At 35.8% G+C, this 19,700-nt stretch overlaps 1 protein-coding gene and 1 pseudogene across 8 annotated transcripts in view; one reads left to right on the plus strand and one right to left on the minus strand.

Annotated features, from left to right (window-relative positions):
• The window catches only part of NXPE3 (neurexophilin and PC-esterase domain family member 3), a 46,325-nt gene that overhangs the window by 13,777 nt on the left and 12,848 nt on the right, over nt 1-19,700 (plus strand). For all 8 annotated transcript variants that reach the window (XM_074214392.1, XM_074214400.1, XM_074214394.1 and 5 more), the window contains 2 exons: nt 9,972-10,726; nt 12,302-12,375. In XM_074214392.1, coding sequence (XP_074070493.1) covers nt 9,972-10,726; nt 12,302-12,375 — 829 coding nt within the window. The remainder of the gene's footprint in view (nt 1-9,971; nt 10,727-12,301; nt 12,376-19,700) is intronic.
• LOC141507065 (large ribosomal subunit protein eL36-like) lies at nt 4,647-4,967 on the minus strand (annotated as a pseudogene).

Here is a 19,700-nt window from a genome sequence, read left to right on the forward strand (position 1 = left end):
CCTACACCTCTACCTATAAATCAGGGCCTGACTACCAAGAATTTGGGCAAAATCTCTTCATCTGTCACTATTGTTAGGTATCCTCTGATGAATACCTCTCATATACTCTTCAAAGATATGATAAAATGATGAGGTTTTTAAGATAATGAAGCTTAAAAATTAGACAAAGACTTTTGGGATACCTTGAATTTTAGTAACTATTTTCAATGTATTTGGTTTCTTTTTAATCTTATATATTTTATTATATGTACTTAAAAACATTCTGAGAAAGGGTCTAAAGGTTTCACTAGACTGCTAAATGTGTTCATGACCTCAAAAAAGTTTTAAAATCCCCTACTCTAGATCTATGATCCTGTGATCTGGTAACTGATAATTTATAGATACTCTACAAGTAATACAATCTTCTTGATCTCTTGACTACTATTGAGGATTTTTCTTTGGCCCCAGGGGAACTTATTTTTTATTTTTTAAATGATATTTTATTTTTTTCCCAATTTCATACAAAGATAACTTTTAATATTCTTTTTTAAAATAAAATTTTTAATTACTTATTTTCTTTCTCCTCCTTCCCTGACATAATAAGCAATTTGATATATGTTATATATGTGCAATCATGTGAAAAGAATTTTCATATTTGTCATGTGAAAGAAGAAATGGAACAAAAGGAAAAAATTATGAAAAATGAAGTAAAAATAGTATACTTAGATCTAAATTCAGACTCCATGTGTAAAATGTTCTCGGTTGTTTTAATTCACATTTTTCTAATCAATAGTGATTTAAAGCATGTTTTCATATGATTAAAAATAGCTTTAAATTTTTCATCTGGAAACTACTGTTTAAATCCTTTGACAAGTTGTTAGTGGGGAATGACTTGTATTCTTATAAATTTGACTCAAGTCTATATATGAGAAATGAGGGCATGTCAGAGATAAAAAAGTTGTTCTCCAGCTTTCTACTTTCCTTCTTTTTTAGGTTTTGCAAGGCAAATGGGGTTAAGTGGCTTGCCCAAGGCCACACAGCTAGGTAATTATTAAGTGTCTGAGACTGGATTTGAACCCAGGTACTCCTGACTCCAGGGCCAGTGCTTTATCCACTACACCACCTAGCCACCCCTCTACTTTCCTTCTACTCTGGTTTGCATTATGAGATAAGTAAGAGAAAGAGAGAAACAGATTAAAAAATTTAGAATTGCACCATAAAACTGACTTTGTTCAATAGTCAGCATTCCTATTGAAACACTCACAGAGTCATATATTAAGCTGGATGTCTGCAAACAAAATTGAGGAGAACTTAGGAAGGAGTAATTTTTTAAAAGCAGTATTAAAAAACAACAACATAAACACTTCCTAAAAAGAAGAGATTATAGCCAAAGTTTAGGAACTCTGGCATAATTTTAATATAAGGAAAAACATATTAAGCTGCTAGTGAGGACAATGAGAGATGTTAAAGAGGTATGGAAAAGGGATCTGATTTTTATAGTCATAAGCAAACTGTTCCAAAATATTGGAATAGGAAACACATTCCTTACTTTAATCTTTCACTTGGGAATTCATAGAGTAACTCATAAACATTTCCCAATTTATCTACAATGGGACCAGTCTGGTGTATGTCTTCATGTAGAGGAAAAATATTCCTATAACTGGAAATTATAGACACTAGGGAAAATTCTGGCAGTACTTAGGCTGTTTGGAAGACTTGGCAGTTCTAAGAGGTTTTAAAATTCCACAAAGAAAAGGTTGATGTATTGGCATCTCCTCACTTCAGACATACATATGTGTTCCACTGAGTGAGACCAGACAACTTCATTTGTGTTATTTTGACTCTCAGCCTCATGAAATGCATGTTAATGATAGTTTTGTGTCAAGGACTTTGGTAGCTATACTGGATCCATCTTCAGTTGTTTATGAGTTGAGTTACATTGATGTACTTGGATTCAAGAAATCTGGTTTGAATCCCACATCATATATTTAATTAGATATATGATTATGGGCAAATCCCTTAAGCTTTCCTTATATAAAAAGTATATCTACTCATGCAGAAAAAATAACATTTTCACCACTATCATTTCAGGGTTTTTGTTAAGATAATCACTTTGCAAAGCCTTGATATTCTATAGGGACAGCTAGGTAACTTAATGAATAGGGTCCAAGACTTGAGTTCAAATCTAATTTTAGACATTTATTAGCTTTGTGCCTCTGGGCAAGTGACTTAATCCTGTTTACCTTAGTTTCCTTCTCTGTAAAATGAGCTGCAGAAGGAAATGGAAAAGCAGCCCAGTATTTTTACCAAGAAAACCTCAAATGGAGTCACAGAGGTTCTGATGCAACAGAAATATCAGAACAACAATGCTCTAGAGAGGCAACTATTGTCACTCTTGATAGAGCACTGGTCCTAGACCCTCAGACACTAGCTGTGTGACTCCAAATTTTTCCTCAGTTGTAAAATGGGGACCACAGTAGCATCTGCTTCATAGGGTTATTATGAGGATCACATGAGAAAATATTTATAAAAACATTTGGCACAGTGTTTGGTGGTGTTAAAACAATGCTTTAGAAAAATAGATTATAAGTGCCATTGTAATAAGCTTTTCTGTTTTGCATGTAAGTCAAGGTTTCTGAAAACATTAACTTGTATCAGAGTTGTATCAGTTGAGTACTTTGCTATTACAAATAACTCAATTTGTTATTAGAACATTCTTTTTTGTTCCATTTCTAAAAAGACTGGCAAGTCTTTTAATCCTTTGTCCCAATTTACTTATAGAATTTCTTTGACTGCTTCCTCCACCACACAGATTTTTGTTAGATTCAATTTGTTATGTTATAGGAGACAGTGATTCAACCAATAGATTAATGACAGATTAAATGACTTGCCTGGGGTAACATAGACAGTTTATGTCATATGGCACAAAGAATAATACTTCCTAACTATGTAGTTTGTTTAAATATTTCTGTTTGTTTTGGGTTCTTTTCTTTAATTCTAGAACTTTAATACATAAATTTCTCATTCCTGCTAGCTCCTTCCTTCCTTCCTTCCTTCCTTCCTTCCTTCCTTCCTGCCTGCCTGCCTGCCTGCCTGCCTTCCTACCTCCCCCTGCTTCTGTCTTTGAAATGGGGAAGAGTTGGTTTTATTTTTCTAAGTTTGACATGACAGTAAATACGGATCTCAAAATATTTATGTCCTAATCCAGAATTTTAACCTTTGTTTTATACTGGACCCCTTTGACAATCTGCTGAAGCTTATAAAGGAAAACAATTAAATTGAAATAAAGATGTATTTTTTAGCATCCAAATTCTTATGGACCTCCTGAAATCTATCCATGTATCCCCCTGAAGTCTGTGAAAGCCAGTTTAATAATCTCAGTTCTAGTTCAAATCTCTCATTTTATAAATGAGTAAACTAAAATGTCTTTTTTTTTTTTTTTTTTTACAAGGCAATGGGGTTAAATGGCTTGCCCAAGGCCACACAGCCAGGTAATTATTAAGCGTCTGAGGCCGGATTTGAACCCAGGTACTCCTGACTCCAAGGCTGGTGCTGTATCCACTGCACCACCTAGCCACTTGATATGTCTTTTCATGACAGTAGTCAATAGTAGATCTGGAGTTTGAATCCAGAACTCTTACCCTAAGTTCACTAATCTAAATAAATAATCTAAATAAACTTAGTTAAATAGAATCTTAGATCCACTAATCTAAATAATATTATATAAAACCTCAGTTAAATAAAATCCTACTATCAGCATTATCAATTAACCAGAATTGTTATTTTTACATGTGTAGAAAAACAAGACAAGGCAAATAAAATAAATACCAAAGATTTATTTTAAAATGCTATTTGTGGGGTATGTTCTGGTTTCAGGACATATTTATTCCAATTTCTTATACTTTCTCAAGCTATATGGTGAAAATTTACCTTAAGAATGATGCCCATTAGGGGCAGCTAGGTGGTGTAGTGGATAAAGCACCGGCCTTGGAGTCTGGAGTACCTGGGTTCAAATCTGGTCTCAGACACTTAATAATTACCTAACTGTGTGGCCTTGGGCAAGCCATTTAACCCCATTTGCCTTGTAAATCCCCCCCCAAAAGAATGATGCCCATTAAACTATATTATCCTCAATTAACAACAAAAAAATAAAAAATTTATTAAAACCAGTAGGATATGATAAAAAACCCACAAAAAATATCTTTGAGAAAGGAAGAATGCATTTATAGGTAGACCTACCTCCCCAGCAACCCTAGTTGTGATTGTGCTCCCTAAATAGGAAGTGGCCCCATTTGTATGGTCAGAGCAAGAGTTCTTAATCTGAGGTTCACAAGTTCATTTTGAAAATTCTTTTGACAGGGGCCGCTAGGTGGTGCAGTGGATAAAGCACTGGCCCTGGAGTCAGGAGTGCTTGGGTTCAAATCTGATCTCAGACACTTAATAATTACCTAGCTGTGTAGCCTTGGGCAAGCCACTTAACCCCATTTGCCTTGCAAAAACCTAAAAAAAAAAATCCTTTGACAACTGTATTTCAATATAATTGATTCCTTTTATAATCTTTTATTTTATTCATTCTAGAATACTATTCTGAGATGAAATTCATAAGCTTTTTTAAAAATTTGGTCAAATCTTTATTGGGTAAATGGGGAAGATAGGTAGGGTCCAGTTTAGTTCTTCTTGGCAGCAGCTTTCTTCATGGTAGCTAGGACATTGCTGAGCTCCTCTCTCCCTCTTGTCTCAGATGTGAGTTTTCACCCTTTTTTGGATGAACTTAAGGCTCACTTATTCTTGAAAGCCTTTAACAATTCTATGGCCCACCTCTCATAAGGGGCAACCCCCCCCCCCCACACCTCCCAGATCCTATCTTTCACAAATTAGGTGTGGTTGGTCAAATGCCCATGGCAGCAGCAGTATAGAGGCTTCACAATGTTTTTGGTAACTTTGTGGCCCTTGCTGAGGCCCATGACCATGGGATATTGAATGACCATGACAGTGGTACTATCATAACCCTAATGACAGTAACAGAAAAAGAAATTCATAGTCTTTACTAGACTGCCAAAAGAGTCCATAACACAAAACAAGGTTAAGAATCCTAAGGCCAGAATGTTTCTGTGGATAATGGAAGGTCTGTTTAGAGTGAGAAGAGGGAAGAAGATGAGAAAGTCTTTGCAAATTTTTCCTTGGAACAATAAAACTTACTCTACTGAACAGATGCCATTATCAGTAGATTCATCAGGCTTGCACCAGAGGGAATTCCATAAGAAGAGTCAGCCTGCTTGTAGGACCATTTAGTACAATGCTGTTATTTTGGAAATGTCCAGAGAAACAGATGTGTGGTCTCATTCTTTTTTTTTTATTCACTTTTTTTTTAAGCTAGAAAGGAACATGAAAATGTTTTGGTAATCCTAATGTCAATATTTGCTAAGCCTCTGGAATGTACATTAAATAAAAACTGTAATCATGTTAAAAACAGTAGCATTGGATGGGGGGGATGGTAAATTTTTTTTTTTCGAATAAATCCTCCTAGAAAAATCTGATAGGACAAAAAACAAATAGAAAAGGAGATGGTAGGACTTTTTGTAAGATTGTGGTAGGGCATTTTTACTTTCAGAATGAGGTTAGCTTGGTCAGGATATGAACAGTGTCATTCATTGGAAATTCTGGAATTTTAGTGGTAGAAGAAACTAGTAGACCGAAAAACTCCCCATTTCCATCCATCCATCCATCCATCTTCCTATTTTCCATACTCAGCAAATGAGATTCCATAAAGGGACTTTTGACCAAGTGGGTTCTGTAGGTCAACAAGACAAAAATCATAGAATTCCATTAAAGGAATTATAGAATATCAGAGTTGGAAGAGACCTCAGAGCACATTTAGTTTGATACACAACTAAATTACAAGTCCATTTCCCAGTATGCTTGACATATGATCATTTTCTTTCTGTTTGAATACATCTGAAGACTGGGTTACTTCTGTCCTGAAACAACCCATTCCACTTTTAGACATTTCTATTTGAAAGGAGTTTTGTCTTTAAGGCTAATTCAGAGTATAATTTACGTGGTCACATAGTTAGACTCAGAATGGGGGAATGGGAGCCCCAATCTTTCTTTTTTTTTTTGGTCATGCAATTGGGATTAAGTGACTTGCCCAGGGTCACATAGCTAGTAAATGTCAAGTGTCTGAAACTGAATTCGAACTCAAGTTCTCCTGATTCCAGGGTGGGTTCTCTATCCACCTCATTGCCTATAAGTATTGTTTTAAGAATGGGTTCTTGGGGCAACTAGGTGGCGCAGTGGATAAAGCACCAGCCCTGGAGTTAGGAGTACCTGGGTTCAATTCCAGTCTCAGACACTTAATAATTACCTAGCTGTGTGGCCTTGGGCAAGCCACTTAACCCCATTGTCTTGCAAAAACTAAAAAAAAAAAAAAAAAAAAAAAAGAATGGGTTCTCTATCTACCTCACTGCCTATAAGTATTGTTTTAAGAAGAACTGTTTTCACTTTTTCTGGACTTATATTCCCTGGCTAACTCATTAGTAGGAATTATTTTAGGTTTTTTGGTAGTTAGGCAAGCTTTGGTTCCCCCATAACTTCCCTCTTTTCTTCCTTATAGCTAACATAGTACAGTGGTTAGAGCATTAGACTTGACATCAGGGATATCTGAATTAGACCTTGGACAAGTCACTCAATTTCTTGGGGCTTCAATTTCCTCATCTGTGAAATGAGGGGGTTGGACGTAATGATCTCTGAGTTCTCATCTAGTTCTAAATCTGTGATCAATCCTATGTTCCATTGAAGTCTAGTCCATATGCTTTGCCTTGTTCCTCATCTCTATGCTTACTCTTCTCCTTTTCTTCTCCTCTTTAGTTTCTGTGATGTGTCACAACTTCAGTCAGGCTGTTGAATTTGTTCTGTCCCACAACTAATGGAATACTTCAGGTTTTGCAAAACTTTTGTTGTTTCCTTCTAGACCATGTGTTTATAGCTCAAATCATAGACCTTAGAGAATGGTGGACTTTACAACATCTAAAAAGTAAGGTGAAAATTGAGATCCTTTCCAAAAGTTAGGTACTTGACTGAGAACATAGGAACAAAAGCTAATGGAAAGTGATTTTCCTTTTGAGTTACTTTTAATTTGACTAATAATATTGATGATGTTGTTAATTTAGTTTTGTCCTTCATTCTCAAAGAAGATCATGACATCAGGGAGGTGATGCTGTGATGAGCAAATGAAATGGATTTGAGTGAGGGGGTGCTGTGCTAAGTCACCAGCCTCACTTTCTCCTCTGGAGCTATCTGGGTCCAGTGACCAGCTATGTCTCAGGATGACTGGAGTTTTCTTACTTACCTCTATATCAAAGAATCATCTTCTTTAAAGACACAACTCGGGGTGGCTAGGTGACGCAGTGGATAAAGCACTGGCCTTGGAGTCAGGAGTACCTGGGTTCAAATCTGCTCTCAGACACTTAATAATTACCTAGCTGTGTGGCCTTGGGCAAGCCACTTAATCCCACCTAGCTGTGTGGCCTTGGGCAAGCAACTTAACCCCATTGCCTACCCCCCCCAAAAAAAACCTAACCAAAAAAAAATAAAGACACAACTCAAGCTCTACTTTTTACTGGAAAACTTTCTAGATATCTTCAGCTGCTAGTGTCCTTCCTTCTCAAGCTAACTTTCATTTAACTACTTTGTATTCATTTTTATTTCTGCCTTTTATATTTATTCTGTACATATTTCCATATATGTTCTTGTCAACTCCATTAGAATGCAATGTTAAGCAACTGAATCATGCATTGTGTTTATTATTCTCATCTTCTAAACAGTTCTAGGTATGCAATAGTTGCTTAATAAATATTTGTTGGTTTAAATGAACTAAATATAAATGTCAAAAATAAGAGAAATCATTATATAATAGCTAAATTGTTGAAAACAATTACCTCTGCTTCAAATGTAATTTGGCAGTAAGGGTTTTGACCAAGTGGCCTTACACCTTGAGAAAATCCTGGCTTCTGGGAGAAAAGAAGCAAAAGAAATATAATTACTACACTCTCCAGAAGGGCAGTTAGGTGGTGCAGTGGATGGGAGGACAGGAGTTGAATTTGGGTTCAGACACTTGAGTCTTACTAGCTGTGTGATCTTGGACAAGTCCCTTAACCCTGATTGCTTTGCATCCAGGGCCATCTCCAGTCATCTTGATTCATATCTGGCCACTGGTCCCAGTGAGTGAGGCTGGTGACCCAGCCCTCACTCAATTCCAGTTCATGTGCTTATGATATCACCTTCCTGATGTCCTGTCTTCTTCGAGAACAGAGGACAAATATCCTCATCATTATCACACTATCATTCATGTCTAGGGAATGATGGGATTTGTTCAAGCACTTGATGCCTTTTAGAAAACCAGAGGATGATTTTATATGCCCAAAGGGCACCCATCATGAATTATCAAAATATATCTATTGAATTAAGTGACAAAATTGAATACAGGATTCAAAATACCTTGAAAAACTATTTGACTATTAAAAAATAGAATTTCTGAGAAAGGTGACTAATAACCAATATCTTCCACAAAAATCAGATAATAGTGTTTCCTTAGAATTATAGATTTTAATTATAGAATGTGCCCTTTTTATACAATGAAAAACTGAGGTAGAGAGTTTAAAGGACTTGCACAGGGTCACATAGTTACTAAGCATCCAAACTAGCAATATAGATTTTTAAAAAATCTTGTTTATTTAAGGTAATGGGGTTAAGTGACTTGCCCAAGTTCACAAAGCTAGACAATTATTAAGTGTCTGAGGATGGTTTTTAACTCAGGTCCTTCTGACTCCAGGGCTGATGCTCTATCCACTGTGCCACCTAGCTGTCCCCGCAAACTAGGTTTTGAACACAGATCTTTCTGATTTCAAGTTCAATGCCTTATTACAATTCAAAGTAATCATTTAGCTTCTAGATATATTTAAGAAATATACTTAATGATAATAATATATTGAAATATAAACGAGTTTGGTATTAGCTGGGACTTTGTCACACTAAATAGCTATGCAACAGGGAAAACATGTCTCATCTGGGCTATGATAAACTAATCATTTATCACTGATTTTACAGACAGTGACCTAGGAAATGGTGATCAGAGTATGTCCTATTGTCAATCAAGGGCGATGGAAGTGTATAGTATGGAAAGTTATAATTAGAGCAAAATTAGCTTTACACAAGAAAAGTGAGGCTAAGGAAAAAAAAAGGACTAGGGTTACTTCTGGTTTATATTTGATCAAAATAAGTATCACATTCCCTTTATGAGACAGGTAATCCCAAGTGGTTAAAAACTAAAATATACATATTTATGTCTATGTGGGTACTTGTGTGTGTGTGTATACACACATATATAAATATATATATGTATGTCTGTGTATATATATGTATATGTGCATATGTGCATATATGTATATACATATATGTATATGTATATACATATATACATGCATGTGTATAGTTAGTTGAAAGAACATAGGTTTTGGAGAGATGACCTGGGTTTAAATGCCCTTTCTGAGGGGCAGTTAGTGGGCAAAGTGGATAGTTAGAGTCATAATCACATAGCTTTGTGACCTTGGGCAAGTCACTTAACCCCTTTGCCTTGAAAAATTAAAAAAAAATACACCTTCTGTCATTTATTACCTGTATGATCTTGAATATGTTATTTAACCTCAGTTTCAACATTCTCTTCTTCTACATATGTCCAAGATGAGGGAGGTAGCAGACATTCTATTCTTTTTTTTCCATCTTAAATTATAACTCCATTAAATTAGATCTCTTGTAAATATTTTAAACTCAGGGGATACTTTTTATTCAAACCACCAATCTCTTTTCAACTATAGTAGTTTTCCCCCCAAAATTTATTAATATTGCTTTAAAATTTAACTTCAACAATGTTAGAGGTTTACTTGATGGAATATAAGGAAATTTTTTGTTTTGTTTCTTTGTGTTTTTCTCTTCAGCACTTGGATCATGAAAGTGTTTTAGCTACCTTCATTGATAATAATGGGCAGGATATTCCCCCTCAAGCAGCAGGAATTAGCAGAAAGCCCTACTGTGGTTATGAACATCAAAACTTGTCTAAGAGGGAGCGTTTAGAAGAGGACTCTTTATTGGCGACCTTGCAGAGCTACAAACCTTATACGGATGTGGTCCCATTTGTGAAGAGCACTGATCCTACCTCTAGCTATTTTGTGATATTGAACTCTGGAACATTCTTCAAGGTGGGGAGCCAGCTTGAGGTGCTGGTTCAAGTTCAAGATTTCGAAGGGAGACCCAAAAAATATGGTGGCGACTACTTACAGGCCAGAATCCACTCACCCAAATTGCAGGCTGGTGCAGTGGGGAGAGTGGTAGACTACCAAAATGGATTCTACAAAGTTTTTTTTACTCTGCTTTGGCCCGGCAAGGTAACTGTATCTATAGTTCTGGTTCATCCCAGTGAAGCAGTCCAGGTTCTTCAACATCTACAGGAGGTGAGGCCAGATAGGGTCTATTTTAAAAGTCTCTTCCGGTCAGGGAGAATTTCAGAGACCACCATATGCAACATATGTCTACCAGGAAATCTTCCTGTGTGTAACTTCACAGATCTTTATACTGGAGAGCCCTGGTTTTGCTTCCAACCGAAAAAGCTCCCTTGTAGCAGTAGAATCAACCATTACAAAGGAGGATACCTCAAGGGTCTTCTAACTACTGCAGAGAGTGCTTTCTTCCAAAGGTATGTGGTATAAATCAGAGCAGTCCCTCCTGATTTGGATCAGTTCTTTATAGTTCTACCCTTTCTACCTTTTTTTGGTAATGATTATTAATAAAGTATTATACTAACATAGCAATAATTATTAGTGATAACTTAGTAATGGTTTTCCTGCTATGGTTTTATGTTTTCTTGAATCTCACCATACATAACTCAGAATAATCACTAAGCAAGATATATAGAAATTATTAGTAAAGTATTATGCTACCATAGTACTAATTAGTGACAACTTAGTAATAGTTTTCTACTATGGTTATATTTTTCTTGAATCTCACCATACATAATTCAAAATAATAGTCAAGAAAGGATGTGCATCCAGATTTATAGCCATTACTTACATACATATATACACATGTACACACATGTGTACATACATGTATGTGTATCTGTATGATTTATATATATTATCTATTTTCATCATAATTAAGTAGTTCCTGGTAAATCCATTTGCTCTCTTTTTTTCCCTTATATATACACCTTACTAATTTGATATTTGTATATACATACATATATATGTGTGTGTGTGTGTGTGTGTGTGTGTGTATATATATATATATATGTATATATATATATATATATAATGTCTGCAGAGAATATTGGCACTGATATTTGCAAAGGGAAAAGGTAGTTTTACTTTGGTTGATATTTGAAGAAAACTAGTCCCTAAAATAAAATTTGCACTTATTTAAAAATACAGTTGAATTTTGCTCCTGTCTATTTCTTTTTTAAAATTAAATATTATTTTTTCCAAATATCAAGCATTAATTTTCTCTTCCTTCCACCTTACCCCTACTGGAACAAAAAAGGGAATTAAGATCTTGGAGCAAATGTGTAAAACAAATTCCTGTTAGTTTTTAAAATGTGTTGTGTCTCATTCTATGCTGCTGTAAAGTTGATAGGGGTGGCCTTACACATCATATCCTGGATTGGGAACTAGGTGGAAACTTAGAGGTCATCTAGTTTCCCCTTTCTTTCCATTTTGCAGATGAGAAATTGAGGTCCAGAGAACTTAAGACACTTGCCTAAAATCACATATATTAAAATACACAGAAGGAATTTGAAACTAGGTTCTTTGATTCTAAAACAATTACCTTCTCAACTGTATCTCTCTATTTTAATAAAAAAAGTATTTGCAATTTGAAAATTGAATTAAATATTCTTAAAAGACTGCTTGGCCTCATGTACTGTGTAGTGGGAAAGCACAGGGAAAACTCAGAATCTATTATCATAATAGTTATTGCAGGAAAAAAATGAAATTGTAGCTTTAATTTTGGATTCAGATCCCAGATGTGTAAAATGCTTTCCTCTTAAATGACAAAGGGTAAATTAATTTTTAAATGCACTCTAAAAACCAGTTTGTTATTGAGAACATTATTGAGTATTACTTAGAGCTATGCTTTAATATTTCATATGTAGGTTTATTTGTAAGTCAATTAAGTTCTATGGATTCACATACATTCCTTTACAATTAAAATAAGTAACCGGGGGAAAAAAATGTTTGCCACTCTCAGCTCGTAATTATTTCTTTTCTTTTTCAAGTGATGTCAATATCAAAATGCCAATTCACTCCAGTGGATCTGATTGGGTGACTGTGATTCCCTTAGGAGTAAAAGGTAAAAAAGGAATGAGTCTAGTGACTTTACTGTTAATTGTTAAACTGAACTGTATTTTTAATTTAACTTACTTGGGGTTCTTTATCACTACTGTTATAAAACTTTTTCTCCTTCTGTTAATTTGTTGTTTGTTCCCTGGGCACAAAGAAAGATTCAAGTGAAGATATTGAAAGAGTATTTAGAATTTAAACAGAGCAAAAGTGGATCTTTCATGCCAACCCCTGGGGTTCGTCATATAAGTTTATATGGAAGTCAACTTAATTTATTCTGTTCCACATCATCTTCTGGAGGGAAGATATGTATAAGAGAGGAAATATTTTGAAGAGGTGTGGTATATAAAATGAGAATATTCCTAGTGAAAGAAAATAACCCCCAAAACACTTACGAAGAAATGTATTAATGCAAAACAGGTGTTTTTAGTTATAGAGACTTTGAGCAGAAATGCTTGGATATTATCCAGGAATCTATATTGATCTCTCTCTCTCTCTCTCTCTCTCTCTCTCTCTCTCTCTCTCTCTCTCTCTCTCTCTCTCCCTCTCTCCCCCTTCTCCCTCCCTCCCCCTCCCCTCCCCCTCCCTTTCCCTCTCTCCCTCCCTTCCTTTTTCCTTTGTTTCTATCTACTATCACAAATGGCAGACTTAATTGTGGAAGATGACAAATGAATAATATTTATCAGGCACAATATATGTAACAAGGATCCTCAGCTGTTTACTTTTTTGTCCCTCATCCATGCCCCCCCCATCTTCTGAGCAAATCAGCTTATTAAGTAATGAATGCTAATTGACCAACAAACTGAGACCAGACCTCTTCAACTTAGAACAGAACCCAGAATTCATAGGGAGAAAGACCTTTATAAATTAAGAACAATTACTCAAATAGGACCAGTTAATTAAAAGGAAACAATATAACATTAGGTAATATGAATTCTAATTGGATTATAGATTAATGATTTTCAAAAATTAGGAGATTGAGAATGAACAAGTATAACTCTCAATTCAGAAAAGTATGTGTCCTACTCCCCAAGTACCTGTAAACATTCAAGAGAACATGGGAAACAATAAATGAGGGGTCAGTTTTCAGATAAGACATATGGATGCCCTCAGGTGTTTCCCAATAACTAGCTTCATTTGATTTGCTGGAAAGTTACCGTACACTAATGTTGGTTCTGTTAAATAGGGACTTATTCAAATAAAACTTAGCATTGATGAGAATGGGTTAGTATTAAGGGTTTTTTTTTTTTTTTTTTTTTTTTTTTTTGGTAGATGGGGGAATGATCCAGGAAATTCAGATATACTCTGCCTTGGAGGAAAGTTTAATTGGGATCTTGAAAGGGTGATTAGTGATTAGCTTGGTATTAATAAAACTCCCTGAAAAAAGCCTTTGAAGAACTAAATTCGCTCTTCTCACACTAGACACCTTTGCTCAGAGGATTCAAACTAATCTCTCCCCTCGTTAAGGTACTCTCTTGCTCTTATTTCTCTCACAAGCTATTCTCTTCCCACATGGCTTGATTAATAACAGATTCTACAAATGTCTTCTCTAATAGGATTCTTCAAGTTTCCACCAACTTAAAGGATCTTTAATAGTCTCTCTAATAAGACCTTCCTTGCCTCAAACTCATTCACTAATTGGATTTCTTGTCCCCCTAACATAGACGCACACCCTTACCCATTTGGTGTACAAACCCTTTGGCTTTTTAGCTTTTCTTACATCTTTGACCACCTCTATCCCCTCTCTCACCACCTCCTTCCAGCAGTACCTAACTTAAATTGGTTTTCTGGAAATCTCTTCTCCTGCCTGCTTCCCAGTGAAGTTCCAGAATGAGCTTCACATTGCTGGCTAATAATGTATTCTTAGCTATTCTCTCCACCGAATACTTTATAGAATAAAGGGGTCAAATTAGATATTTCCTTATACTTCTTTGAGCTCTGATTTCCTTTGATTATATGAGTCAACTCTCTATCCTCTTTAGTTTGAAAGAGATTGACATCTATTCTTGATATTGATAGGTCACTTTGTTAGGAAAGTCCTTGATAGGAGTCTATATTTTGGAATGATTTAGTGCTTTATGATAAGAATAACTAGGTTTCAGACACTGAATCTACCATATTATTTAATAGGAAATATTAAGAGGGATAGACATGACTCAAGCAGTCAAACCTGCATGAGGATAAATAGAATAGTTTTGTAAACAAGAAGCTAGTGGTAAATATAAATAGAGTTGGCAAATGCACGGTATAAGTGTTGCGTTATAATGGTAAATTTTAGTATGAAGGAGCTTGGTTGTGATTATCTGAATGACATATATTTTGGTGACCACCAGGGAGCACTGTAGCTCAAACTAATATATATTTATGAACTAGTGACTTGGAAGACACTACACAATCTAGCATAATGATGGTTATAGGATCACAGCTTTATTTATAGCCAGATCATTTATGTTTGACCTTAACCTTGGGGCTCACCTAATGTTCTCCTCAAGGTGGGTCAGGATAACTAAGTACAGTTGATAGTTGTTCCAAGAAATGTCCCAGAAGACAGGGTCATGTTGGATCCTGGAATATTGTAATTGGAAGGGACTTCAGAGTGAAATTTTTTCCTTCTACAACTGTGAAAATTCATTTAGTGGTGGAGGAGGTATTAACAAATAGTTTTCCTGGTGATAGCTGGGTGTCACTGTGGAGAGAATGCTGGAACCTCTTTCCAGGAAGATTTGAGTTCAAATTTAATCTCAAGCTGTACTGTTTGACCCTGGGCAAGTCACTTTACCTTTGCCTACCTCAGTTTACTCGACAAAAACCTGGGGATCATAATAGAGGGTTGTTGTGAGGATCAAATGAGATAGTATTTGCAAAACACTTAACAGAGTTTCTTGGATGTAGTGTGCTCTGTATAAAAAATACTTGTTCCCTGCCCTTCAGATTCAGTGTTATACTACCTTTCAAAGGCTCCATGGAATATCTGATTTTTCAGCTTGGACAAGGAACTGTATTTAATTCAATTCAGTTCAAATTTATAAAGTGCTTGCTATGTCCAAATGCAAAGTATTATACTAGGCATTAATACAGTGATTCCTAAAAGATTTGCCCACAAAACCTCTCTCCCTAGAAGACTTCCACATTTCTTAGCCTCTACTCCACCCCATCCCAGTTGAAGTTTTCTGCTTGCTTTTCTTGTCTTGGTGTTGGAAGGTTCACAGTTGCAGCTTCATTCTCAAAGGTGATCTTCTATCAACTTAAATATTAAATGTTCCTCAATTCCTTATGGCAAAGAATTTTGTGGCATATGCGAAAGAAATTTGAGATCTACTGTGCTAGAGATAAAAAGATAAAATGAAAAACAGTCCTTGTCCTCAGTGAGCTTACATTGTATTGGGAGGATAAAATTTATTGTTACACAGTTGTATCCAACTCTTCATGATCCCATTTGGGATTTTCTTAGCAAAGAGAGGGAGAGAAAGGAGAGCAAAGAATGAGAAAGGAGAGAGGGAGGGGAGGGAGAGAGAAAGGGGAGAGAGGGAGAGATTGGATTGGTTTGCCTTTTCTTTCTCCAGCTCATCTGATAGATGAGGTAACTGAAGCAAATGGGCTTAAGTGACTTGCCCAGGATCACAAAGCTAGTAAGTATCTAAGACCAGATTTGAACTCAAGATTTGAGTCTTCCTGACTTGAGATCTGGTACTCTATTATACTGCCTAACTGACTCATAACTTTCATCTAGGTAAATACACTATAGATTGAGGGGTAAGAGAGCACTAAATCCTCAAGAGCAGCTAGATTTTGACCAGGAAATGATTCAAACTTATTATAATAATAGTAACAACTGGGATCAAAAAGTCCTGAGTTCATATTTTCTCTCTCACATACTGGCTCTGAGACCTTGGGCAAATGTCTTAAATCCTCAAGCAACTCTCTGGGACTACATGTTGCAAAGAAAGTATTGATTTGCATGGGTAAAGAGATATGCTTCATAAATTTAGAATTGTGCTTATTGATTTAATGATTGATTCAGTGTTTTATTCTTCCAGGTAGCTAATCATCTAAAAGGCAGGAATGATAATCATAAATTAATTATCTACCAAACTGATTTCCAGTTTTCTTAGAATTTCATGTTGAATAGAAAGTCTTTCCCCTATTAGCTTGTACTCTGGGATTTATAAAACTTGATAATTTGATTTTTTTGGATTTCTTTTTTGCCTGTTTAGTTTGTTTTACTGATCAAGTTTTCTACCTTTTGCCAGTAGCAAAAAATTCAAATTTTTTTTCCATAGGTTTCACCATGCATTCTTCCTCTGGTTCCTAGAATTTTTCTTGTGAATACATGTTCTTCATTTACAACACTATTCCTTTGTAGTTATTCTATTCCTTTGAAATAATATGTATTCTTCAAGGGACATGTTCTAGTTCCAGGATCCAATCTTTACTAAATTTCAGTGAGGTTAAACTTGTTCTCTTTAATTTAGATCTTAGTTCACCTTTCTAGTTTTTCATTTGCATAGAGATACAACCATTGGTTTTATTCTTCGCTTTTTTCTTGGATTTTGTTTTTTGGTATTTATTGAGTATCTTAACTGCTATTTGTTTTTCAGTGTTATAGCTCTTGTCTGATATTGATGTTGGTAGATAAATAAAATCAGTTCCCTCCCACCTATCTTTTCAGCTTAAAGTCTTTTTGCTTGGATGTGTATGACTACAGTAAATGCATTTTTGACTAAACTGAAATAATTATATATATATATATATATATATATATATATACACATATATATGGCTTTACAAACCCTTAATGTATTATATAATTGCTAGCTATTATTAAATAACCCTCTCATTTTTCAAGTGAGGAAACTGAGGCTGAGAGAGTTAAAGGATTTTAAAACTGCAGCATCAATGGTGAAAAACCATTTTTGTTTTAAGGCAAGCTCCATGTATCCAAATCCTATTCTCAGCCACCATCATCTTAACCAGTTATTTACTTCTTAATTCTGCCTTACTCTTAGGAAACCCCCTGTTTCCTATTGGTAGCAGTGATGAATACACACCATCAGTGCCCCTTAGGACTGAAATTTTCAGTTCAGTGTTTCCTAGGTTCCTTTGGACATGATCATTATGATCTTTCCCTTGCATTACCAGAGATGTGTATTACCCAGCAGGTTTAGCAAGTCTGGGGAGTTTTCTCTGTCATGGAAAACAAAGCACATCTCCCTATTATCAGTGCAATAACCATACTGGTACTCCTCAATACCAGCAAGAAAAATCATGGGTAGCTACTGTAGTTAAAGTGACAGACTCGAAGTCAGTAAGACTCATATTCCTGTTAGAGATCCGATACCTGTTAGCTTAGGCTAAATAACCTGTTTGTCTGTTTCCTTATCTGTTAAATGGCAAATCACCCTAGTATCTTTGCCAAGAAAACCCCAGTGGGGTCATGTTGAGTTAGACACAACTGAAGAACAACTCAACAACAACAAATCCTCTCAGTGGGTACCTTCTACTATCTTTTATTTTTCTGATCTTTATTGGTTGCTTTCTCTCCTGATGACATCTGTGGAACATAGGAGGATGGTTTGAATCTCAAAAAGCTGTGTCCTCCTCAGAGTATTCAGTTCTTCACTCTGCAAGAAAAATCTCAGATATTACTTAGCTTTGAGTGTTTAATTATTCATTCCTCTTACCTTTTTTCTTCCTCATTAAATCTTCCACTTTCCTACTTCATATTATAGATCAGAATTTCCTCAGTTCATTTTCCTACATTATTTTTACCTTATTCATGTCTATTTTCCTGACTTTTAAACTTTTTCCCAAGCTGTTATGTTCAGTTGTTTTTGATTGGTAGCTTTCTATACACAGTCTAGTGCAAAGATACTGTAATCTGTAGAGTCTGGAAATTGAGATATAGGCCATCCCTGAAAAGAATTCTCTCTGATGTCTCTTCCAGATATCCCAAGATCCTTTGATTCTGTCTTCTGGGACCCTTCTTGAAGTAATTCTAGACTGTGACTAGATATCCTGACATCTTGAAAGAATAATTAAATATACTCTAAGGCTAAAGCCAAATGTGAATGAGATGAGGGGATGAAGGGAAGGGAGACAGTAATACATCAATATTGTTTTTTGCCATGTTTCTTTGCAAATTATAGTTTATGTTTATAGAGATATAGGCACATTTCTATGCATATAGAAATTCTTAAAACATCCTGAACTTCTTGCTGTTTCTCTTTCAAAATATTAAGAAATTGTATTTTTTCTCAGCTTTTGTTTGACATCTTCTGTACTACCATAATAGAAAACCTTTAATTAATATCTTCATCTGAAGTTTTTTAACATTCTTTTCAGACCTTTTTCTAAAAGGAAACTAAGACAGAGTTCAGAGAAGAACTCTAGTCTCCTTGAAAATGGAGTTGTTGGGGGCGGCTAGGTGGTACAGTGGATGGAGCACTGGCCCTGGAGTCAGGAGTACCTGAGTTCAAATTCGGCCTCAGACACGTAATAATTACCTAGCTGTGTGGCCTTGGGCAAGCCACTTAACTCCATTGCCTTGCAAAAACCTTAAAAAAACCCCCAAAGAAAATGGAGTTGTTGTTCCTTCATTCTTTTTTTTTTTCTTTGTAAGGCAAACGGGGCTAAATGGCTTGCCCAAGGCCACACAGCTAGGTAATTATTAGGTGTCTGAGGCTGGATTTGAACCCAGGTACTCCTGACTCCAAGGCCAGTGCTTTATCCACTATGCCACGTAGCCGCCCTGTTTCTCCATTCTTGAAAAGGACTGGGTAATAATAGCACAAGGATTGGAACAGTAAGATGGCTCAGTGAATAGAACTGGAAGATCTGAGTTCAAATTTAGCCTCAGACACATACCAACTGTGTGAGCCTAGGCAAGTCACTTACCATCTCTTTGCCTTAATCCACTGGAGAAGAAAACTTCATGAACAGTATGGTCAAGGGAATCCCAAAGAGTGGGATATAGTTGAACAACAACAATGAATCAAGAATTGGAGGTTCTTTTGTTAACAAAGAGAATATATATATATATTCAATATGGATATTTCAGCACTTAGCTTTCTCTCCATTAGAAATGGATCATCTGGTCAGCAGGGCAGGGTGTTTCCTTGGACTTTTCTAAATCTAAAGGAGCTCCCTTAAGTGACTAGAAAGACATGTTAATTTAGCTAATGGCAATCATGAGGCTGTGTGAAGGGAGATATAGTATACTGTAACAGCACACCTCTCCCCCCACTCTCTCCTCCCCAATCAAGTTGTAGGTTGGGAAGGGTGGAAATCACCTCAAGAAATGTTGGCAGGAAAGGTGAGGAGGAGGACCAATGGTAG

Source organism: Macrotis lagotis, chromosome 1, assembly GCF_037893015.1.
Source record: "Macrotis lagotis isolate mMagLag1 chromosome 1, bilby.v1.9.chrom.fasta, whole genome shotgun sequence".
NCBI lineage: Eukaryota > Metazoa > Chordata > Mammalia > Peramelemorphia > Peramelidae > Macrotis > Macrotis lagotis.